General features: G+C 39.2%; 1 protein-coding gene across 7 annotated transcripts in view; it reads left to right on the top strand.

Moving 5' to 3' along the window:
• The window catches only part of Csnk1g1 (casein kinase 1 gamma 1), a 121,244-nt gene that overhangs the window by 52,411 nt on the left and 42,795 nt on the right, over positions 1-26,038 (top strand). For all 7 annotated transcript variants that reach the window (XM_075965442.1, XM_075965440.1, XM_075965445.1 and 4 more), the window contains 2 exons: positions 1,619-1,688; positions 24,240-24,391. In XM_075965442.1, coding sequence (XP_075821557.1) covers positions 1,619-1,688; positions 24,240-24,391 — 222 coding nt within the window. The remainder of the gene's footprint in view (positions 1-1,618; positions 1,689-24,239; positions 24,392-26,038) is intronic.

Below are 26,038 nucleotides of genomic sequence, written 5' to 3'. Positions count from 1 at the left end.
GCTTGGGTTGTAGAATGAGAGATCAAGCCGCCCCCCCTCCCCCACCCGCCCTGAAAAACAGCAATAACAAAAACCAGTAAGGTGTCTGTCTGTTTCACAGCTGCAGTCCCAGTACACAGGAGGTATTGGAAGTAGAGAAAGATCTGGAATTTAAGACCATTCTCAGCTACTTAGCAAGTTATTCATCTTGCTGCTTTTCTCTAAACTGCTGTTTGTATGTTTGGCAGACTTTCTGTTCTTCATGCTTCCAGAACAGGTCCTGAAGCCATATTTGTTTGAATAGTTTTCAGCCATGTGCTCAAGAGACTAGCTGAAGGATTTATCTCTCTGGAGCTAGGCAGTAATTTTCTTGCTCTAATTTCATCTCATTTTGTCCCCTCTGTTTCTCATGAAGTTATGCTGGTGATTTTGCTATTAAACACATTCCATAACTGGCTACTTTGTTGGTGATAAAGTAGATGACGTAATCAAATGAAGAGTGGTTCTTCTATATGAAGAGAGCAGTCAAGTGACTATCAGGTGTTAAGTGCGTTTCTCTTAATTAACTATAATAATAACACAAAGCTCAGTTCTAGTGATTGTGGAACCTGTGAGTTTGTCTTTCGTGGAGTTCCTAGAAGATATAAAATACTCAATGTCTGAATTTATTTAGCTTGAACTTTTCTAAAAAGCAAAGGGTGGATGAATTAGGTAATTTGAAAGAAGCTTCTGAGTTCTGTGATTTATAGATTCTGTGTCCTAAGAAAAATGTAGACCGTTTGGTTGATTTGTTTGTTTGTTTGGTTGGTTGATTGGTTTTTCAAGACAGAGTTTCTCTGTATCTTTGGAATCTGTCCTGGAACTAGCTCTTGTAGACAAGGCTGGCTCCAACTCACAGAGATCTACCTGCCTCTGCCTCCTGAATGCTGGGTTTAAAGGTGTGCACTACCCGGCAATAGACTGGTTTTTTCTTTTAGATAACAATAATTTATTGTGTATTCTGAAATAGAAGTTTTCAAATGTTGCTATTACAAAAATATGATAAATGTTTAAAGAGCCAGGCTGTAACTCAGTTGGTAGAATGCTTACCTAGCATGCATGAAATCCTGACTTTGATTCTCTTCACCACATAAAACCGTTTGTGGTGGCACATGCTTATGAGCTCCCAGAAGTAGAATTGATTGACTACATACATACATTTTCTATTGCACCATTCATTTCATTCATCCGTTCATTCATTTTGTTCTCTGAGGTGGGCTGGCATGTAATTTAAGCTTTCTTTGAACTTGATATGTAGCCAAGGATAACCTTGCACACCTCATCTTCCTGACTTCATTTCTCCTGTGCTGGAAAAGTGGACGTACTGGCAGCTGCGCCATTTTCAATTAAGGCTAGCAACACAGAACAGTTCTAGTTTCTCCATAGTACGAACACTACCCTTCTGCTTTGATAGTAGGCATCCTAGTTGAGTGTACAGGTTCAAGGAGTTTTGGTTGTGGTGGCTGTTGTAGTTTTGTTTTTTATAAAGGGCCTTATTCTGTCATGTGCAGATCATCTCAGAAACATTCTGAAAAATCTAAGATTGGAAGAAAAGCCCATTTCTTGAAATTTGACCACAGTTTTTCTGTTTGGGTTTCAGGAACCAATAAAATCACGTGCTCCACAACTTCATTTAGAGTACAGGTTTTATAAACAGCTTGGCAGTGCAGGTAAGTCCCTTTATTTCTTTCCATTATTAACACACTACTTAGTTGATACCTTAATTTTGTCTGGTTTGCCTCCTTTCCTAGACCATTTATCTCCCTAGTTTTGGATAGGTGATCTATGTGACCCACCAAACATTGCTTGTTCTCTGGTCCTGGAGGTGCAGTTATGAGGGGATTGTTGGTGTTGTGACCCTGCCACAGGTCAACCTTTAGATGTTTTCACCTGCTTAAAACACACATGCTATGAGGATTTGAAATTTGTCCCTTTATATACCAGAGGGAAAAGGATTGGTCATTTGCATGTTGTGCTTTAGAGCTTTGATTGAAATAAATCCTAAAATGCAATGCTGGGATTTTACTCATTGTTTTGTTCATTTACAAGAGTCATGTATGGGCTGGAGAGATGGCTCAGCAGTAAGAGCACTGGCTGCTCTTCCAGGGGATTTACCCCATTTTGATTTCCAGTGCCCACATGGTGGCTTACAACCATCTGTAACTGCAGTTCCAGGGGATTCCATATCCTCTTCTGGCTTCCTCAGGCACCAGGCTCACATATGGTGCACAGACATATGTACCACCCACACACATAAAAATAATAATAAAGTAGAATTTTTTTTAATTCTAACTGGAAACTAAGTTCTCACAATATGTGTTTAACTTAAGACTTGTTTCTCTAGCCTGAGAATAAAGTTGATGGGATTTTGTTGTTTGTTTATAAATAAATATCTGCATATACTATTTTTCCATATATAGCTAGACTGTATTCATTGAGAAACATTGTACGTTCACAATAACACTCAAATTGTAAGTCAGGGCTTCCAGATCATTTCTAGTTATTCCATTGTTTTTCTCCATATGAAATAGTTAGTTCTTCCATATGATGACTTATTTGCCCAAAGTGCTTATCTTTAGCTCTTCTCTCTAACTTGAACTAGTTCTTCCTGTACTTGATTCTTCTCTGACATTTCTGTATTATTTTGTAATAGAATTACTACATGTGTAACCTCTATAATTGTATGGTTTAAGACTTCATAGAATTTGATGCATACATTTTAAAAAATGAATTATCCTTTGGAATCCATTATAGATTCTCAAAGAACACTAAGGCTATGTTGGTCGGTTGAGACAGGGATTCAAAGCCCAAGCTAGCCAAGATTCCTTCTGCTCCAGTTGTCACCTCCTAAGTGCTGGATTATAGGTGTGCACCCCCACACCTGCTTCTCAGTTTTTGCTTTTGGTGTTCTTCCTAGTGTGATAATATTTATCTGGCCTAGTTTGATTTGGTTTGATTGAAATAGGGTTTTACTTAGTCACCACAGCTAGCTTGAAACTTACTATGTAGCCCATTCCAGGCTTGAACTCATGGTAGTCCTTCTGCTGTAGCCTCCCACGTACTAGGATTGCAAGTGGGAGCCTTAACACCTGGCTCATAATGTTGTAAGTTTCAAAATTTTCAGGGTGACAACTGTCTTACCCTAGTTATGAAAAAAAACATTTAAACACATCTTACAAATAGCAGACATAGGTTAAAACATGCGTGGTCCAACTTAGCAGATATTTGAGTGGGCATGGGGAAGTGACCAGGCCAATTTCCACTATTTCTTCTATAATTCCTTCCAGACAGAGCCACCACAGCAGGCCAATCTTCTCTTTTTATTATAAAGCCACGTGGTTCACATCTGTAATCCTTACAGTATTGGAGACTGAGGTCAAAGGGTCACTTGAGCCCAACAGTTTGAGACCACATCATCTGAAAATGCAAAAACAGAGCTAGCATATAGGTCAGTGGTGGAGCACTCTCTGTTCAACTGTGGAAAAGGTTGTTTACATGAGAATAAAATCTGCACTGTTGGAGTTACACTCTTTCCAAACACAGAACACAGAACAGTGTAGTCTCGAGGTTTGGACATTCCCTGTAAAGAAACATTACACAAAGAACATTAGAAAAGAGGGGGGTGCTACAAAAAATGCCTTACAAAATTACAGCAACAACAAAAGAAAGCAGCAAAGAAAAACTAGAAGCCCTGCTTTTGGTATGTCTGTTTGCTGCTAATGGGAATAGGAGGGCTCTGTTCTCTTCAGGCCACTTCTCACTGTCTGGAAAACTCTTGTTGGTTTTTATCCCTGTGTCTCTTCTGGGAAATCGTCTAAAAGTTACATCTTCTGCATTTTATTATTATTATTTGTTTGGTTTTGGTGTATGTAAGCTAGAGTTGATGTTGTGTGTCTTCCTTTATTGCCCTTCACCTTATGTTTTGAAACTATCAGTAAACCTCACCATTTTGGTGTGACTAACTGGCCAGTGAGTTCCCTATCACTAGATTATACACAAGTACTTCACCCACTGAGCCATCTCTGCAGCATCTTCTACGCTTTTTGTGAAATTCAATAGTGTTTTCTGTCTTCTTTTTTTTTCACTTTTGAGCTTGCACACTAATTTTTTCTTTTTTTCTATTCTATTCTTTTTATTTATGTATTTATTTATTGATTGATTTTTCAAGACAGGGTTTCTCTGTGTTACAGTCCTGACTGTCCTAAAACTAACTTTCTAGACCAGGCTGGCCTCAAACTCACAGAGATTTGCCTGCCTCTGCCTCCTGAGTGTTAGGATTAAAGGTGTGCACCACCACTGCTCAGCAGCTTTTTTCTTTTCAAACATTTATGTCTATGGGTGTTTTGCTTGCATGTATGTTTTATACCTTGTGCATGCCTGGTACGAGAAGAGGGTGTCAGGTTTACTAGAAATAAGGTTATTGGCAGTTTGTCAACTGCTCAGTGAGTGCTGGGAATCTAACATGGGTCCTCTGAAAGAGCAGCCAGTACTCTTTACTGCTAAGCCATCTCTCCAGCCCCTTTCTTTCTGTTGTTGTTGGTTGGTTTTGGTAGTACCCTAAGCTGACCTTGAGTTTTTCTGTGTACCTCAGGCATTCTTGAACTTGAAGTCATTCTCTGTCTACTTCCTGTGTGTTAGGGTTAACACTCTACTCAGTGTTAGGTGTACAACTCTACTCAGTTTTACCCAGTGCTCTTAAAATAACTGGAGTGTGTGTTGTTCTCTGCAAATAACAAGTGGCCAGGCTTTTCCATGATGAGGAAAACTTTGGGAATGTTTACAATTTACCCTAGTGCAGTGGCTTTCAACCTTTTTAATGCTGTGACCCTTTAATACAATTCCTCATGTTGTGGTTGTTACCATTCATGACACTGGCCTGAGGCCTGCAGTGAGCAAGAGACAGACAGATATGCCATACAGAGAGAGAGCGGACAGGGTACCCAGGTGGCAGGGAAGATCAGCAGAATGATAACATTGGTGACGCCTAACCATAAAACTATTTTGTTTCTACTTCATAACTGTAATTTTACTGCTGTTATGAATTATAATATAAATATCTGATAGGCCAGATATTTGATATGTGACACCCCCCAAAAGAGTTGTGACTCACAGGTTGAGAACTGCTGCCCTAGAGCAAGAATCGATTTTGAATTTTCTTTAAAACATTTTTAGATTTATTTATTTTTATTGTATGCATATGAGTGTTTGACTATATATATATGTCTGTGCATCATGTGCACCTGTTGCCCTCAGAGGCCAGAAAAAGGTCTTAGATCTGCCCAAACTGGAGTCACAAATAGTTGTGAGTCTCCATGTGGGCCCTGGGAATTAAGCCCAAGTCCTTTGGAAGAGCAACAAATACTCTTAACTGCTGAGCCATCTCTCCACCCCTTCTTTTGAATTTTCTTAATAAATAATTGTGCATCTGCTTGACTTCTATCTAGCCATACCATTTACCATTCCTTGAGGTGTAAAATTCAATGTTGGAAGCTAAAAGATATTTAGAATTACCTATCTTGTTTCAAAAATCTGCCTTTTTATAATTTTCATAGTGTACACTTGGTTTTCATCTCAGCTGCTTTGTGCTATTGTTTACCGTACACCTCTGAGTCTACTTTTAAGCCAAACCTCCTCTTTTTTAAGTCTTTCTGTGTAATATGTGTTTTTTGTTTTTTTTATTATGTGTACAGCATTCCTTCCATGTATGCCCACAAGCCAGAAGGGGGAACCAGGTCTCATTATAGATGGCTGTGAGCCACCATGTGGTTGCTAGGAATTGAACTTGGGACCTCTGGAAGAGCAATCAGTGCTCTTAACCACTGAGCCATCTCTCCAGCCCCTATAATATGGTTTATAGATAACTTAATTATTGATAGTACACTAGCAAGCATGGGCACATATATAGAGAATATTCACACACATACTATATAGATGTAGACACAAATATTGTAGTGTTTTGATGATGATCCATGGGTTTGTTTGGTTGGTTTATTTCAGGGAGGAAGGAGCTAAGGATCGAACCCCAGTCTTTATAGATGCAAAACAAGTTGAATTATAATAGCTATCACTTTTCAGATCTTGAGACATAAGTAGCTTATAAATAGCCAAAGAAATTTTTTGGACTCTTATAAAGGAAAGCACTTAATTGGGTCTGGTTTATAGTTTCAGAGGTTTAGTCCCTTGTCATCAAGGTGGGAAACGGCAATGTGCAGGCTGAGAGTTCTACATCTGGCAGCAGGAAGAGACTGAGACACACTGGCCTAGCTTGAGTATCCGATACCTCAAAGCCTCCCCCCCCCCCCCCAGTGACACACTTTCTCCAACAATGTCACACCTACTCCTGCAAGGCCACACCTTCTAAAAGTATCTTTCCCTTGGGTCTATGGGGACCACTTTTATTCAAACCACCACACTCCCCAAGTCGCTTTTGGTCATGGTGTTTCATCATAGCAATAGTAACCCTATGACAAAGATATCAGTAGAATGAATGTTGTCATTTAAAACTCAGTACACAGGGCTGGGTGGTGGTGGCATACGCTGCCTTTAATCCAACATTCAGGAGGTAGAGACAGGCAGATCTCTGAGAGTTTGAGGCCAACCTGGTCTACAGAGCAAGTTCCAGGACAGACTCCAAAGCTACAGAGAAACCCTGTCTCAAAAAACCAACAAATAAATAAATAAAATAAAACTCAGTATACACTAAGGGCTTAGGAGGAAGGAGCGTTCTCCTACCTTCCCCAACCCTTACAGTGTCAACTCTACTGAATATTCTGAATGTGATTCATTAGAACCAGTAGCTCAATTGGCAGTGACAACTCCCACCCCAGTCATGTCAACAACAGCGAGTTTCCCTTGCATCCTCTCTGGAAGGTCCTCCCACCTAGTCCTTCTCCACCTCCTGATTCCCAGAGCTTCATACTGTACTTCAGACCTGTTCCAAGGAGCCCTTCTCTGCCCTCATCCTTTTATTCCCATTTCCCACTATAGGCTGGGACCAGCCACAAGTTGCTTCTGTCTGCAGATCTAACTCTAGGGCAGGTGGCAGTATGACCATTTTTTCCTGAATGACCTTCCAAAAACTTTCCCAGGAACAGACAGCCATAGGGCAAAGCAGGTGTCCAAGCTATATGACTGAGGAGAGGGAGATGGTGTGACACCAACCTCTCCTCACCCCCACAACAGGTACCATAAAAGCCCACTTAGAACTAACTGTGCCCCCTTCTTCCCCATACAACCTAGAGATTTCACGTATCCTTCCCCTTCCCTCCCTTCTACCCAGACCCACCCCACACATGCATATGGACAAACACAAACATACACAAGGAAGAATTGAGGGGGGGGACACTGTTTGTTTGGATCACTAAGACGTAACTAAGGAACTATAGTCACCAGAAATTCCCTTGCCAGCCAACAACAAGCTGCTCTAAGAAAACTGAGGAACAAGAAAAACAAACAAACAAACATGGGCTAAGCAGGGACAGAAGAATATAAAGGAGAAAGTCAAGCTAACCCTACTCCCAGCATCCTCCCAACATGACTTCTGGCTGGAAGAATAAAGGAAGGTAATCTACAAAGACATAGCCCTTAATTAAAATACTGAAAAACTGAAAGCAAGGATAATAATGCTGGACAGTAAGTTTCCCATCTGTGGGTTGCTTCATCAAGTTTCCTATACCAAGGGTCTACCACTGTAGGGCTTTGGTAGCAAGCAGGCCTGGGATAGCACCCAGATAATATCTTCAGATAACTAAACCAGGCAATAGTTGTCATAAATCACATCAGTTTATAGGTATCTCTTTTAGAACATTAGGATTTCAAGGGTGACAGTTCTTTATAAAGAAACCTATTGAGAAACAGTAAGAGTCATGTGTGAGGTTAGGATCTAAATTAGCATAAAAGGTGAAAAGTACAGATAATCTTGAAATTAGTCTTGGAAATCTTAAATTTTTTTAAAGTATGTTCTAAGTGGGTTTGTATATGTGCTCTTGCTCAATGGATATGTTTAATATGTATATAATACATCAATATGCAGCTATATTCACTGTGTATTTTGTGCAGTAGTGCAAAGTTTATATAACAGCCACACTTGCAAAATAACTTGTAGTAGCGTTATTTTTGTAAACTTTGCCCAAGCATGCATAATTAAATTTGTTCTTGTCCTTTCTACATCATGTGATCATGTGTGCCCTTTATTTTGCTAACTCCTCTTTCTCCTTCCTTCCTTCCTTCTTTCCTTCCTTCCTTCCTTCCTTCCTTCCTTCCTTCCTTCCTTCCTTTCTTCCTTCCTTTCTTTCTAAGGTAGGATCTCATTGTATCATTCTTGTCAGAGAATTACATACAGGCAGACTCTGGTGTGTCTTTCCTTCATTTTTTTTCTTTCTCACGCTGTAGGAAAAAGATCTAATATAGTGCCTGTCATTCGATGACCTCTTAAGAAACCTTGGGTAAAGAGGAGGCAGATGAGCAGTATATGTGTGGGGTCATCATCATTGTTCTGAGTGCAAGTAATTCAACTATTTAAGTTATGTTAGCCTTACTAGAAGACTGTAGGGACATGTCAGAAAACTAAGAAAGGAAAAATAGCCATATCATAAGGGATTGGAACATAGAACTTGGAAACCTCTGGAGATAAAGAGAACTAGTTTGTCTCTGGCTTTCTATCTAACTCTTCTTGTCACTCACTCTTTTGGGGGAGGGTTTTGAGACAAGGTTTCTCTGTAGCTTTGGAGCCTGTCCTGGAACTAGCTCTGTAGACCAGGCTGGCCTCAAACTCACTTCTGCCTCCTGAGTGCTGGGATTAAAGGCGTGCACCACCACTGCCTGACTCATACTCTTTATATTTTTCCTCCATCTTTCTCCTTAGTTTCTGTTTACCTGCCTCATCTCCTCCTCTCTCCCCATTTTCATCCTTTTCAGCTTCTTCTAACATTTGGTAGAAGACACTGTCTTAGTAGACAGAATTACCTCTAAATCTAAACATCATCGGGTTGGCTAGAGTCTTTAAGTCCCAGCTTGAACTGATTTACCGATCCAATTTAGGTTGGTTTTCTAGTCTTTATCTGATAGCTTTTTCAGAGGTTATGGGATCCTATAGTCATCACCACACAGCAAAGAACAAGTTTTCCAGGACTATTACTTAAGAACTGGGAGAAGCTGGACGGTGGTGGCACACGCCTTTAATCCCAGAGGCAGAAGCAGGCAGATTCTGTGAGTTCAAGGCCAGCCTGGTCTACAAGAGCTAATTCCAGGACAGGCTCCAAAGCTACAGAGAAACCCTGTCTCGAAAAACCAAAAATATAAAAAAAAGAAAAAGAACTGGGAGAAAATGGTTGCTAACATGACAAGAAAATAGTAGTGTCACAGAAAAATTATCATTTTATATGCATGATTGTTTTTCCTACATAGGTGTATTGCACTACATGTGTGCCTAATACCCTTGAGACCAGAAGCAAGAGTCAGATCCCCTTGAATTGGAGTTATAGACTGTTGTGAGCTGCCATGTGAGTGCTGGAAACCAAACCTAGGTCCTCTGTAAGAGCAACCAATATTCTTAAGTATTCAGCCGTCTCTCTTTTTTTTTTTTTTTTTGGTTTTTCGAGACAGGGTTTCTCTGTGGCTTTGGAGCCTATCCTGGAACTAGCTCTGTAGACCAGGCTGGTCTCGAACTCACAGAGATCCGCCTGCCTCTGCCTCCCGAGTGCTGGGATTAAAGGCGTGCGCCACCATCGCCCGGCTCAGCCGTCTCTCTTGTTCTTTATTTTTAACTATAGGTATGTGTGTGTGAGTATGTGCACATGAATGTAGTACCTGTAGAGGTCAGAGGAGGGCATCCAATTCCCTAGAGCTGTCTGACATGGGTTCTAGTTACCAAACTGAGGTCCATTACAAGATTGGTATATATTATTATGGCTGTGCCATCTGTCCTACTCCAGCATTTAAAAATCTTAAAGTATGTTTGTTATGCAAATTATATATTATTATGTGTTATAAATATTATGTCTTGTTTGGGTGTGTATGTGTGTGTGTTAGTTACTTTATGTTGCTACGATTAAACACTATGACCAAGACAACTTATAGAAGGAAGGAACATATAGAAGGAAGTTCCAGAAAAGTAAAAGCCCCATCACCAGTCCAGTAGAGAAGCATGACCGTAGCGGACATGGTGGCTGAAGCAGCAGCTCAGAGGTCATATCTCAAATTGTAGGCAGGCAGCAGAGAATGAACTGGGACAGACACCAGTATTTTTAATTCTCAAAGCCTACTCCCAGTGACATACATCCTCCAATAAGACCACACCTCCCAATTCTATCCCCGAAGTGCGACTGCCTGGTAACCAAATATGGAAACTTGCGTCTGTGGGGACATCTCATTCAGACATCACTGTAGGGGTGTAGTGGGGGCATGTACAGGCATGCTACCATGTGCATGTGGAGTAGAGGACAAGTTGCAGGAATAAGTTCTATCTTTTTGACTTGTGGGTCCTGGTGATGTAACCCAGTTATCAGGCTTAGCAGCCTGTTAAACCATTTTACCACCTGTCTTAAGACATTTTAAACAACTATGTGAGACTAGGATGTAGCTAAATGATAGGGTACTTGCTTATCATGTGCAAAGCCCTCATTTAGAACCCTAGCTCGTGCACCGCTGTATACTGTTGTGCCTTAGGATAATGAGTACTCCCAGAAAGCTGACCTTTCACAAAATCTGTGTTCATCCTGCTGCTCTTGGTTAAGAATCAGCTGAGAAGAAGCAAATGTCTGTCAAGAGAAGCAGCTTTCTCCTTCTCTGAATGATGAGTTGAAGTTAACACTTGACTTTGTCAAGCTTTCTTCTTTTGTGACTTGCTCCTCTCTGTAGAAGTGGCCTGCTCTAAATATATAATCCTCACATAAAGACCAAAAAAAAAAATACAGTCCTATCTTCTCGGTTAGATATCTGATATACTTTTGAATATCTTTTGCAGAACAGGCAACACCACCAATGCAACAGTTGCCCTGCTTGGGAGCAGAACCTAAATATACATGTGCATGAGTTGATGAGTCAGTAGCAAGAACCTGAGATTGCTGCATGAAAAGCTGCTCTGAGCTATAATAGGACAAGGTTCAGATAGATCAATATGTGACTATCTTTTCCTGAGGGAGTGAGTGACAGGAGTTGATGGGAGGGAGCAGAGAGGAGATATTCCACATTTACCTATGTTGTGTAGAAAGACAGACGTTCACTCTATCATTCTATTTCTACCCAACCTGAACTTACTATGTGGCCCATACTGGCCTCAGACTTCCTATTCCAGTCTCAAGAGTGCTATTATAGCGTATCAACCCAGGAAGAACTGTAAACCAATGTTTAAAGAACATTGATGTGTTTAAGTCCAATCAGTGACTCATGCCCGATGCTGGGTGAGAGTACAGGGAAGAGGGTTGCTTTATTTACTGAGCTTGAAAAGTTATAAATCACTATTTTGGTACTAATTATTTGTTTTTAATGTAATTATTTTTCATGTGTATGCCTTTGAGTGTATGTATATGTAGCACGTACATGCAGGAACCTTTTGAGGTTAGGTGAGGTGTCAGATCCTTTAGAACTGAAGTTACAGAAACCTTAATTGAGGTTGTTTCTAAATTAAATACCAGAAAACTTGCAAGTTGGTTTTGTTGAGTTAAAATAGCCTAAAATGGGGCTAGAGAGATGGTTCGTTATAGTCTGTTCTCCCAGAGGACCTAAGTTCAGTTCCCAGCACCCGTGTCAGGTGGCTCCAAACCTTTAATTCCAATCCCAGGAGATCCAATGTCCTTTTCCTGCCTCTAAGGGTACTGCATTATATGATGCACAGGCACGCATGCCAGCAAAACAGCTATATATGGGAAATCAAATGAGAGAAATTAAAGATGAAAAATGAATTTGGCCAGGTATGGTGGACACACATCTTGACTCCTAGCTCTGGGGAGTCAGAGACCAGCAGATTTCTATGAGTTCAAGGATAAAGTGGTATGTATACATTGTAAACTTCAGGCAAACTGAGGATATGTAGTTAAGGTCCTGTCTCATAACAAACAAAATTAATAAAATAAAAATTAATAAGATGGCTATTTCTTGTCTAAAGCAAAGACCTATAGATTTAAAAAAAATGTGGTTCTATGAATTCCCACCTGTCATTCCAGGAATGAAACAACATGACATTACCCTTTATTAATTATGTTAGTTGGCCCAAGAAAAGAACTGATATCTGAGACCTAACCCTGTAGGATAAGAATGAATTCTTTGATTGTATATGCCATGCGAGTTATCAGTCTGGATGCCCAGAATAGCTGTAAATGTGGACTAGTTTAAAAATTATAAACTTATTTAAAATATTATGAGGCTGTGGGGAGGATGTAACTAGATTAAGCATCTGTCTGGTATGAGCTGTGTAGGTAACTGTAGGTAACTTTATTATGTCAAAACATTACAAATATTAGGCACACTGAGAAATTGCTTTTACACTGGGATCTTACTCATTAAGTCTACTATGTAGTCAGAGAAAAGCCAAAACAGTTACTTATAATGCTGTAAGAGACTTGCTCCTCTTTTGGATCCAACCCCAGCTGACCCTTCTCTGCACTTTAGTACTCAGTTAGACCTGATGACACAGGTCTACGATACCAGGACTCAGGAGGCTACATATTGAAATCCTGTCTCAAAGGAGATAAAATGGGCCAGGAGTGAGGAGCAGAGAGGTCTCAGCAGGTAAAAATTGCTTCCTTTGCAAACCTGACCCCTGAGTTCAGTCTCCATTCTCTAAAGCTGTCCTCTGTCCTCCGTACAAGCATCATTGCAGATATACACACACAGAGACAGACAGACAGACAGACAGAAGATTAAATTTAAAAGGTTTTAAATTGTTTATAAAAAAGGAAGTCATAAAAAGCCACTCATAGTTTTGTAATTTCCAATACTTTTAAAAGTTGGGAAAAGCTCTCTTGCAAGAGAAAAAAACACTTATATTTTACACATTTTAGATTGTTAGTTTTTTCAGTTATAGTACAATGTTGTGAAATTGTTGACCAGTACATACCTCACAGTGACACAGAATATTGACACCCTTGTAGTGTGTTGTTTTTGCAAAGTTCAGATCAGCTGGAGGCATTTGCTCAGGGTGAAGGCAACATTTATTACTTGGAATTTGTGTTTTGCATTAAAAACAAGGTAAAATTCTGGAAATAAACCCAATTAGCAAGCCAGTGGTGGTGCACGCTTTAATCCTAGCACTCGGGGAGGGAGGCAGAGGTTAGAGGATCTCTGTGAGTTCAAGGCTAGCCTGGTCTACCAGAGCTAGTTCCAGGACAGGCTCTAAAGCTACAGAGAAATGAAAAAAACAAACAAAAGCCCAATTAGCTTATGCATAGGTGACTGTATGGAGAATTATGGTCCTAGGCAAAGATTTAGAAGAGTGAGTGGATCACCAGAGCCTGTCAGTGAGGCTCATTTTTTAGATAAGCAAAATGGTTAATGTTACAGTGCCTATTTTTTTCCTTTTAACACTAAGGTGTACACTTTGTGTTGTTTTGTCTTAATATTTATCTTTCTTACTGCTGGCCTGTTTTCCTTATTATCAAAGCCAATTTTTGGACATTGAATAGGACATAGTAATTACTTTTAGAGCAGTGTTCTCTACATTCCTAATGCTATGACACTTTGTACAGTTCCTCCTTGCTGTGGTGACCCCAGCCATAAAAGTATTTTTCTTGCTACTTAATAATTCTAATTTTGCTACTGTTGTTAATTGTAATGTAAACATCTGTGTTTTCCAATGGTATTAGGTAAGTCCTGTGAAAGGGCCATTCAACCCACAAAGCAGTCATCTCCCACAGGTTGAGAACCACTGCTTTAGAGGATGCTTGTTTGAAATTGAGACTAGGGAAAGTTTTACTCCAATCTAAAGACTAGAGTAAACTCAGTGATTGTCAGAGGTTTCACACAGCCTTCAGACACTCCCAATCCTTATCTTAGTACATCAAGGTTAATCCTTTAGAGGTGGTCAAATATTTAATATCTTAAAAACTATCAAATACTATAGAACAAAAGTCTGTATAATTGGTGAAACAAAATTTTCTTTCCATTCTAGTTAAAGATTATATAAAGCAGACATGGTTGTGCACACCTTTAATCCCAACACTCAGGAGGCAAAGGCAGGCAGATCTCTGTGTGTTTGAGACCAGCTTGGTCTTCATAGAGTTCCAAGCCCACCAAAGGAATAGTATGAATCTGTTTGCTTGTTTGGTTTAAAAGATTGAGAAAGATATATATATTCCTTGTAACCACTACTCAAATAGCAATTTACTTGCTTCCTAAAACCCTCTTATATATTTTTTAATTTTTTTATGATTTATTTAACTTTATTTTCTGTGTATTGGTGTGAAGGTATCAGATCCCCTGCAGCTGGATCTTCAGACAGTTGTGAGCTTCCATGTGGGTGCTGGGAATTGAACCTGGCAGTCAGTGCTCTCAACCACTGACTCTCCAGCCCCCCCCTTATATTTTTAGAATGAAAATTGATAAGCATGCTTTAGAGAAAACAATAGCAGATATATTTTGTTCTTGTTTTTCAAGACAGGGTTTCTCTGTATAACAGCACTGACTGCCCCAGAACTCACTCTGTAGACCAGACTGGTCTTGAACTCACAGAGATCTACCTACCTTGGCCTCTGAGGTGCTAGACTTAAAGGTGTGGGCCACCACTACCTAGCTAAAAGATTTTTTTTAACGTTGGCAATCAGTTATAGTGTCATTTTCCTTCTGTAATTCTTAAGTAATTTATAGTCCATCCACTAAAATTGTTTGTCAACTCTACACCTCTGCATTCTTGAACTTTGAACAGCCTAACGTGTTTAACTTTCCACTGCATTTTCCTCTTTTTAGCTCATAATGCTTTAATTCATCATCCCTGACTGAACTATAAAATATGTTTTACCAATTTAGTGATAAGCCAAGGAAAGTTGGGTTTGCGGGGGCTTGCTTGGTTTTTTTTTTTTTGTTTGTTTGTTTGTTTGTTTGTTTGTTTGTTTGAGACAGGGACTCTCTATGTAGCTCTGGCTGTTCTGGAACTCACTTTGTTGACCAGGCTGGCCTCGAACTCACAGAGATTTGCCTGCCTCTGGCTTCTGAGTGCTGGAATTAAAGGCGTGTATCACCACCACCCAGCTCAAAAGTAATGTTTTCACTAACAAAAATGTACTACTATTTTAACAAATATGTTAAAATAAAAGTATAAGAAAAGGGTTCCAGATACAAAATAAATCAAGGTCCAGAGTCAGATATGGGTCTGTACATTTATTATTTGGTTTTGGTACTTGAGACTTGATCTCAAAACCCAAGCTGGTCTTAAACCATGGATCCTCCTGTCTTCATCTCCCACATACGGGGCGCTAAGATTACACACCTCTACTACCACACCCAGGATGTGTCTACATTTACCAAAGTGGTTTTCACTTAGTATCCTTAAGTGTTGCTCTAGGCTAAATCCTGGGCATGCCATGATATGAAAGATGGGCACTGCACCAAGTTCTTATGAAGGAGAAACATTCTGTGACTAGCTCCACAGAAGCAGACTTAGGTTTTGAGAGTTGAGAGGAAGGAGAGAGTTACAGGTGCTTGGGCCAAGCTAAATGCTAAGAATAGAACTTCCTTCCTTCCTACTCCTTCTCCAGCCTCACTTCTGTCTGTCAGAGCTGAAGTCCTTTAATCTAAATGTTAAGTGTAAACTACACAATCAATTTCAAAGATTTTGCCCCCTCCAAGTTTAAAATATAATTTAAAAATTGGTTCCATCTTTTGGATTGGATAGCTAGTTCAGAGGTTCAGAGCCCTGGTTGCTCTTTCAAAGGACCCAGGTTCAATCCCCAACATCCACATGGCAGCTCCCAACTATATCTAGCTCTAGTCCCAGCAGGTCTGACTTGCTCTTCTGGCCTGCTCTGGCACTCCATGCATGTAATATACAGATATACATGTAGGCAGAACACCATACATAGAGACTAAAAAATAAAGGTTATAAAATATTAAAAATAAATGGCATGTTAAAACTTTATTTTGGATATTAGATAAGCATAATATATTAATACATTTAATTTCACATATTTTTACTTTTAAAATGTGGCTCCTAGAGAAATCTAAAAGAAAATTCATGGCTCTCATCTGGGTGTGGTGGTTCACATCTGTTATCACAGCTCTTGAGAGGAAGAGGCAGGAGGATCAGAAGTCATGGTTATCCTCAGCTACATGGTGAGTTCAAGACCAGTCTGGGCTACATGAAACCCTTGTCTCAAAAAATATTTTTAAAAATCGTGACTGAACAGTTAAGCACTTTATCACAGAGGTGCAGTCCTAACCCTTGAGAATATTCTTTTTTTTTTAATTTTTCTTTTTTTTCTTTTAAGACTAGTCAAGTGCAATAGTGAGAGTGGGGGAAAGTGTAGAACAGGAGTTCAATCTGTAACCGACTGAACAGTCAGTTGAGGTAACTCACTACCTTCAGACCAGCCGAGAATATTCTTGATGTGGAAAAGACTGTTTCCTGTGAAAATAGTCTAATGATGTGCTAAGGCAACGTGGGTATGGGGCATTCAGATAAAATCTTGAATCTTCTTCTTATCTTTCTATTTGCTTAGATAGTGCTTACCATTTATCAGTTACTACAACCATAACTTTCTTTTTTTTTGATTTTTGTTTCTTTGTGCGTTTTTTATTTTGTTTTTGTTTTGTTTGAGATATAATCTCACTATATAGCCTTGACTGGCCCAGAAATCTCTTTGTAAGCCAAACTGTCCTCTAACTCACTGATACCAACCTGCCTCTGCCTCCTCACTGCTGAGGAGTGTCCACTAAAGTCGTGGTCCACTACGCCCAGCTTAAATTATTCTTGTTTCATTTTATGTGTCTGGGTAAGTCTTTGTACCACATGCGTGCCTAGTGCCCATGGAGACCAGAAGAGGGCATTAGATCCATTGAAACTATTACAGAGAGTTGTGAGCCACTGTGTGGGGTGCTGGGAATAGATCCTGGATCCTTTAGAAGAACAACAAGTAGTCTTAACTATTAAGCAATCTCTCCATCCCCAATCTACCATTGTCTTTAAAGAAATTGTTTAATAGGTACTTCAAGGTTAAAGAAAACTCTGAGAGGGCCTGGAGAAGTGGCTCGTTGGTTAAGAGTACTTGTTGCTTTTATAGAGGATCTGAGTTCAGTTTCCAAAACCACCAGTTTTTGTGAATCCAACACTGTCTTCTGACCTTTAAAGGCACCAGGCACACATGATACACATACATACATGCAGGCGAAACACTCATACAAATAATGTTAGAAAAAGAAAAGAAAACTCTAAAAGCAAAACGCTGTGATATTTTCTAGTTTCACTCTGCTTTCAAAGTGAAAACTACCTCAAAAAGGACGGTAGGGGAAAAAGAGGGTTGTAAGGAACTAAGAAAGCAGGAAAAGTAAATGCATAACCTTTAAAGTGCATACTAACTTTACAAAAACAGTGTACTGGCACAAAGATAAAGGCATAGTGTGTGTGTGTGTGTGTGTGTGTGTGTGTGTGTGTGTGTGTGTGTGTGTGTTTAAAAGGGACAGGATTCCTTTGGCTGTGAAAACCTGAAGTCTTTGTTATGAATCTGTTTCACATATAAATTGACTAGAAATGCTGGCTTAATAAGGAAAACAGTTGACGGAGAACCAAGGAATTAGGACTATTCTGTTCTTACTATAATAAAGTGTTTTATAATCATCTTGTTCACGGGTCTCTTGAGAGCTAGAGTACTCAACACCAGCTCAAATTTGTTTGGTGGAGGAAGAAGTAAGTAAGGAAAGGCATGAGATGAGTAATAATCCTTAATTTCTAAATCTTAAAAATGGAACTTTTATAGCTTTTCTTTTACATAAACATGCTCACCAAGCCCATGAACCTTTGAGCAAGTTTAAATTTTTATTTAAATAAAGGAATCAAAAAAGAAGGCCTGTGATAATAAAACATTTTTTTTTTTTTCAGTAGTAGCTAACACCAAAAGCAAACAAACAGATAAAACCTTTTTTGGGGGTGAATGGGAAGTTTGAGACAGGGCCTCTCTATGTAGCCCTGGCTTTCCTGAGAACTTGCTGTGTAGATTAGGCTAGCCTTGAACTCGCAGAGATCCACCAGCCTTCATCTCCTTAGCACTGGGATTAAAGGTTTGTACCTCCATGCCCAGACTAAGGATATTTTTTAAAAAAAACAAAAATTTACTTTCTTTTTTTATTTTTAAAGATTTATTTATTGTGTATACAGTATTCTCCTGCAAGCATGCCTTCAGGCCAAAAGGGAGCACCATATCTCATTACAGATGGTTGTGAGCCACCATGTGGTTGCTGGGAATTGAACTCAGGACCTTTAGAAGAGCAGGCAGTGCACTTAACCATTGTGCCATCTCTCTAGCACAAAAAAATTACTTTCTCTTAAGTGTGTCTGTCTGTCTGTCTATCTGTCTGCCTGTCTATGAGGGTGTTATCCTTTGGAGCTGGAGTTATAAGTGGTTATAAGCCACTTGATGAAAATTTAACTCAAACCATGGAAGAGCTACACATGATGTGCATGTACTCCAGCCCTGTAATTGATTTATAATGACAGACTAGCTATTGTATAGTGATATTTTATTTATTTGTTTGTTTGGTTGGTTGGTTTTTCGAGACAGGGTTTCTCTGTAGCTTTAGAGCCTGTTCTGGAACTAGCTCTTGTAGACCAGGCTGGCCTCGAACTCACAGAGATCAGCCTGCCTCTGCCTCCCAAGTGCTGGGATTAAAGGTGTGCACTACTACTGCCCGGCGTTATTTGTGTTTTAATAAATAAAACTTGCTTAAAGATTATAGTGCAGAGGCAGGTGGATCTCTGTGAGTCTGAGGTACGCCTGGTCTACAAAGCGAGTTCCAGGACAACCAAAGCTGTTAGACAGAGAAACCCTGTTTTTTTGGAGGGGGAGGGAATTGGAGTCTAATTATTAGGTAATAATATAAGCAAATTACCAAAAGTTTCAGGTGCTTCTATTTTAGTTTTCATCCTTATATACATTTAAAATATCTCTGCTTAGAATAGTTACTCTTCATAATGCATTATGAGATACTTTTAGGTAGCAGCAACTCGAATAGCTTGGATAATAACTAAGCAATTGATGTTGGTATGGTAGGTTTAACCCAAATTAAATTTGTGATACACTGATAGTTAACTGTGGTGTTGTAACCTTACTTCCTGTGCAATACAATTTGATATATTCTTAAGACATATGGCTTGCAGGCTTTATAAGAAAATGTTTGCTCAATGTATAGGCTATTTCTGGAAAAATACTCAGTATGATGTGATATATAATCTTGCACTTTGGGTTTGTTGAGGATTTAACCTATGATTAAACTGTTCTTAAACTTTTGACTGATTTAATGAGAGACCTCACTTAAGAATGCACTGTTTCCAGAGCAGATAAAAGATTATAAAGTTAGCCTGATGTGATAGTTTTAAGCCTGACATCCCACTTCTCAAGAGACAGGAGGATTATTTCAAGTTCAAGGCCAACCTCAACCAGTTTTTTAGCCTAGATGACAATGAAACCCTGTACCCCTCCAAGAGAAAGATAGTGACAGAGAGATTTTAAAACTACCTTAGTTTCTGATATGTTGTGATCAAAGAATCCAATGCATATTTGCTTTGCTCAGCTTTCCTATCCCATTTCTCTTATAATTTTTCACAGGAATTGCCTTAATTACCATGTATATAGCTTGTATTGCATTGATACTGTCCTTATTCCAGGTCTTATTAAAGAATTTCACAACATAATGTTCTTTTGTTTGTTTGTTTGTTTGTTTTTTCGAGACAAGGTTTCTCTGTGTAGCCCTGGCTGCTCTGGAACTCACTCTGTAGACCAGGCTGACCTTGAAGTCTTGAATGCTGGGCTTCATAATGTTAATTTGAATTTAATTAAGCAGTGAATTGTAGATGAGTATACAAAAGAGTGTAAGATTCAGGATTTTCACTTGTTTCCAACCCAGGGGTGGGTAAGACATTATTGTATGGTAATCTTTAACGAAGAGTAGTGGAGGTCTGTTACTACTGTATGGGTAGCCATGCAAAAGACATAGGCACAGAATAGCACTTATACAGGCAACTCTTTGTACAGACAGTTCTTTAAATTATGACTGCATCTCCTGAAGAGAATTTCCTGCTTGGTAGTTCATTTTTTCTAATAACCTAAGAAACTTGGCTTAGAAAGCTGTCCTCACCTCCAGGAAGTCTTTTAAATAAATAATCTGAAGATTATTTCCTTTGGGAGGTATTGTGTCCAAGCTGGATATGGTGACTCACACCTGCAGCGCCAACAGTCAGGAGGTTAAGCCGGGAAGATAGTAAGTTTGAGGCCAATCTGGACTGTATATAGTAAAACACAGTCTCAAATGAATAGACAAGTAAATAAGTTCAGTTGTTCCAATCTGAAAGAACTGTGTAGAAACTGGTTTGGCTGGTTACTACGTTGAGTGCTAGTAACGTATAAGTCATAAAACAATGCCCTTTGTTTCTCCGCTCCAGGTGCAGCTTCTAGTTGGGGCTGCCCACCACTTACAGAGTGTTGCTTCATCTCCACTCCTAGAAATGCTAGTTCAGAATGTGTGAAATCACTTCATCTTTTTGTCGTTGTTTTAAGTTTTAGCGATGTTTCAGGCAAATCTTTTCTAGTTATGTGCCACTGATAGCTTACATTTTAGTTGCTACTCTGCATGGAATCTAAGTTTAATTCATACTGATTTTGTGACCTTACAAAGATGAACCTAGGAGGTAGCTAGAAGAAAATTATAGTCATAATTTGGATTTAAAAAGGAACTAATTTAAATTCTTCTGTATTGCAAAGATGAAAAAGCCAATCTGCAGAAGGAAGCAAAGGAATTTGCTAGAAGTAGTAGCAGAAGCAAATGCTAGATACAAAACTCTTTTTTAATTTATTTATTTTATGTGCATTTGTGTTTTGTTTGCATATATATCTGTGTGAGGGTGTTGGGTCCCCTGGATCTAGAGTTACAGGCAGTTGTGAGCTGCCCTGTCATTGCTGGGAATTGAACTTAGGACCTGTGGAAGAACCAGTGCTCTTAACCGCTGAGCCATCTTTCCAGCCTCAAGATAGACACAAAACTATTAACTTGAACTCTTTGTGTTCTAGTGTTTTAGAGCTAGTACCTCCCTAGCAATGCTGTGAAGCCACGCAATGGTCTGGATATGGTCTCAGACATCCCAGAGTTCACTAAGGCCTTCTGAAGTTTTAAATGCAACAAACAAGAAGTGCTCATTCTTTTAAGTTTCTTGGCAGATTTTATTATTGGCATTGTTGTTAGAAATTATAGACATTACCCAAAAATGCTTTTGTTGAGGTTTTAGTAAATATGGACAAAGGGCTATCTAGGTTGATCCTGAAGGTTGTTGAAAGCAAGCAACTTATTCCTCCCTTTTTTTTTTTTTTTTTTTTTTTTGGTTTTTTTCGAGACAGGGTTTCTCTGTGGTTTTGGAGCCTGTCCTGTCCTGGAACTAGCTCTTGTAGACCAGGCTGGTCTCGAACTCACAGAGATCCGCCTGCCTCTGCCTCCCGAGTGCTGGGATTAAAGGCGTGCGCCACCACTGCCTGGCATCCTCCCATTTTTAAAACCTGACTTGGAACTTTGTTTAAAAAGAGGATAGTGTACCTAGACTTGGAATTCAGCCAAGTAAAGGAACAATGTATTTAAGAAGGATGATCTTTGATTTTTCTTTTTAAATAAAGCATGTAACTGTTGCTCAGTTAGTTTAAGAAAAATCTAGAAACAACTCTAGAGATGTACTTTAGTGATACAATCCCCAGCATCTGAAAACAAAACAGAAAGGATGTGGATGGATGTAAAGTCCAACTTGGGTGTGACTATTGAACAGACATCAGATCATCGGCTCTCAAGCTCTTTTGGATGCTACAGCTACTCCTGTTACTCTATTATATCTTTAAGATACTTTGTGATTCTCCTTGGCTTCTGGAGTTCCGTAAAGTGACCTGTCCTCTTTAATCAGCTCTCTTGAAAGGGCTTTTCTAGATAGAACCACCCTGTTCAGAAATTTCTGCTTCCATCTCATTGACCATTCCTATAATAAGTTGCAACTGTGCAGGTTGCTTTTTGAAATGGACAGAAGTTCTGGAGACTGGAGAGATCGCTCAGTCAGTAAATTTAAAACCAAAAGTTGAACACCCCACCCAGGTAAAAAGCCAGGCCCAGTGGTGCACACTTGTATTCTCAGTGCTGGGGAGGCAAAGACAGGAACACCACCTGAGGTTGACTTTAGCATACACACAAATGTATACACACATACAAACACCTCTGCATTGTACACATAAATACACACACACACACACACACACACAAAGTTCTTTTAGTAAGTAGGAAAAAAGAAACAATGAATCAATGAATGTTGGCCAGACAACTAACAGACCCTGCTGCAACTATCTCTGAGGAATATAATACTAATGTTAGGGAAATAAGTTTTTAGAGATATTTTAAAAAAATCTATTAAATTGAGCATAAATTTAAAATATCCCCAAGCTATCTATCATGTGTTTGATAGATAAAAGCAACTAACCTCTTTGGTAGAATGTTCTACATTGAATTTCTTAGCAAGACTCCTTGAAAACAACTGTTATATTTTGTGTGTTTAAAATCTTGAAAAATAACTTTGGAACAACAGCGGGAGAGGGAAAAAGACAATTCAGTTCAAATCCTGTTTCTGTTTGGAGACAGAATAAAAATAACTCGAGAATTGGTAGGAGCAAGAGTACCTTAGTAGACGATATAGACTAGGCATGAACATATTAAAATACTCAAGTTGTTTAGTGTCTAGGAGGAACAAGATATATTAATGCAGTTTATGAAATGCATTGTAGCAGTGAATCACAGTAGCTCCAGATATATAAGGACTTCCCTGGGGAAAAGGATGGTTAGATGTGCATTGCTTCTGCCTATATTTCATTCATATAAATTAAAAAGAATGATGGCTGGAGAGAGAGCCATGAAGAGCTCTTCCTGCATTTTCAGAGGGCTGAAGTTCATTCCCCAACACCCACATCTTAGAACCACCTGCTACTCCAGCTCCATTGGATCAGATGCCCTCTTCTAGCCTCCATGGGCACCTATGCATAAATAAAAACCTTTAATTTTTGGTTTTGAGCCTAGCCTTTAACATTGAGCCATCTCTCAGCCCCCAAAATAATTCTTTTAAAAATAAAAAGATGGAACTAAGCAGCTCACATCTTTAGTCCCTGGCTTGGGAGGCAGAGGCAAGCGTTTCTCTGTGAGTTTGAATAGATTAATATGTACATGTGTAGGGTGGAAATGTTGTTGCTAGGTGAGATAATTTTTGAAATGTTTTCAGCTTTCTAAGTATTTACTGTTCTCATGTGGTGTCATTTACTGAATACATTGTTTTTATAATCCACTGTAAAGAGGAATTCATTCACAAGTTGCTATTTAGGTGAGAAAATCCAAATTTTTTTAGCTTCACATATCTATAAATTTCAAATTTAGAGAAATTGGAGGTTTTGAGATTTTTCCCTTTTCCTTTCATAATACTTAACAGCAACCAAATGTTAAGTGTCTGCTGGCTCTAAGCTGAGAGAAAACAAAGCCCTACTGAGATTCTATGTGAAAAGAAAGCCAGTTGTGCTGGCCTAGGGCCAGATGGCACCTCTTTGACCTAGCCTCTTCAATCTGAATTCTCCAGGGGGCAGCAGTTGCAAACAACTCCCTTTGGCTTTAGCTGTAAGCACTGGGCGTGCTAATGAAACCAGCTAATGTAACAAAGTCTGTTAGCCTGGCTTTGAGCTCAGTGAGGCTTCCTTTGAACCTTTTATGATACTGCACTTTCAGTCATCCTTTGGGAAGAATAGTTTACACTCTGAACCAATAATGGAAAGGAACCATTTTCTTTTATATAGTAGTGGAAATGCCTTTGACACTCTGGTATTAAATAACTGCTTATTTGAACATACAGTGCAATGACTTAGCCTTTTCCACCAGTAGTGGTTCCCATTGAAGCTATTATACTCAGTTTAACTTTTCCAAGAGGGACTGTGAAAGGAAATTGAAATCTCACAGATTGCACTTCATATTATAGTCAATGCAGTTGTCTTACACTTTGGTTTTTGTGTCTCCCACTCTGCTTTCAGGTGAAGGCCTCCCACAGGTATATTACTTTGGACCATGTGGGAAGTACAATGCCATGGTGCTGGAGCTCCTTGGCCCTAGCTTGGAGGACTTATTTGACCTCTGTGACCGAACGTTTACTTTGAAGACGGTGTTAATGATAGCCATCCAGTTGGTGAGTTGATGTGCTATTCCAGAAGATAAATAGATTCCTTGTCCACATCCTTATGGGCCTTTTGCTGATGCATTAGCTATAGTGACATCTTAATTAGTTTTTACAGGCTTGATAGCATTCTAGGAGAATCTGGCAGACTTCTGAAAGGAACTATTAAAACCACTGCTTTAGCTGGTTCCCTTGTATAATTTGGTCACAAAGACTCTTGACCAGTGTGTAACATGCAAAACAACTAAGGTAAGTTCTTGATCACATGACTTAGAAGGTTACAAAAGGGCTGAGCAGAGTCACAATGCATCTACAGTTTGCTCTATTTTAAGAATTTACACCTTGAAGCAGAACCTTTTCTGTAACTGAAGTGGAGGAATATAATTTACATTAGGGAGAAAGGGAGCGAATAAGTGGAGTTGTACACATTCAAGTAATTACTTCAGAATTTTATTTATAGGTCTTAGGCACATAACTTTAAGGTTTTATCATGCCCTCCTTCTCTCACTGTTGAAATCTAGAGAGGATTAAAGCTACTACCCCCTGCACTAATCTTTATTCAAGATCACGTGACTGAGATGTTTAATTCTTTGATGTATTATATACTTTAGGGCTGGCCAAGAAGCTTTGCAGCCAAATTACATACTAGTTCCAGCTTAAGCACTTAGAATAGTCTCTTTGAGAAGTTCTTTAGACCCTCAAGAGAGGAATTCAAATGTTGGGTTTTGTTTGTTTTGTTGAGATGTTCTCACCAGCTTAGACTGGCTTTGAACTTTAGATTCTCTTGCTCTAGCCTCCTGAGCGCTAAAATGGATGTGTACCACTGTCAGGCACATAGTCATTCATTTGAGGTAGTGGCAGTCTCACTACACCATCATCTAATAGCAATTTGGAAACACTTGAAAATTGACCAAACTCTAAATATTTAAGCCTCCCTTTCTACACTAAGTAGAAATGCTTTATAGATAGAATTATTTAATGAAATTTGAGACAATGTTACAGTTGCTTATTTCAAGCTGTGGTCACTATAGCTTAAGCGCTGCGTGTCCTCCTTCAGCTGCCAGCCAGCTATCTGATGTTAGGTTAGCATTAATTTCACTCAGCCTCTGTTTTCTTACTTCTGCAATACCAAAATGGGGTTAGAGAGTCCCGAGCAACTGAAGACAGAAAGTGTAGACAACGAAGTGGCAGCTGCACCTGTCTCAGCACCTTTGCAAGTTACAATATATAAAGTAGTATCATTTTAGCCAAATTTACTGTCTCATTTTTTTCTCCTAATCTTAATAGTTATGATATATTTGTAACTAAAAGTACTAGGAGTGGGGTGTTCTGGAGATAGCAGTTAAGAGCAGTTACTACTCTTACAGAAAACCCGAATTTGGTTCCTAGCACCCACATCAGACAACTAACACTGGTTATAACTCCAGTTCTAAGCCTCTGGCCTTGTGGGCACACGTAAACAACTGGTACATGTAAACTCATGCATACAAATAAATAAAATGACAAAACAAACCTTAAAATGTAGTTTTGGTTTATAAATCAGTAAAGTGGGAGATAAATAAGAGACAAATGGATTTTGTTGTTGTTCTTTTATTTTTTGGAGACAGGGTCTTACTATATACCCCTGGCTGACCTGGAACTCTCTTATGTAGACCAAGC

This window comes from Microtus pennsylvanicus, chromosome 3 (assembly GCF_037038515.1).
Source record: "Microtus pennsylvanicus isolate mMicPen1 chromosome 3, mMicPen1.hap1, whole genome shotgun sequence".
NCBI classification, from domain to species: Eukaryota; Metazoa; Chordata; class Mammalia; order Rodentia; family Cricetidae; genus Microtus; species Microtus pennsylvanicus.
Note: the sequence above shows the minus strand (reverse complement) of the source record. Positions and strands in the feature narration are given on the sequence as shown.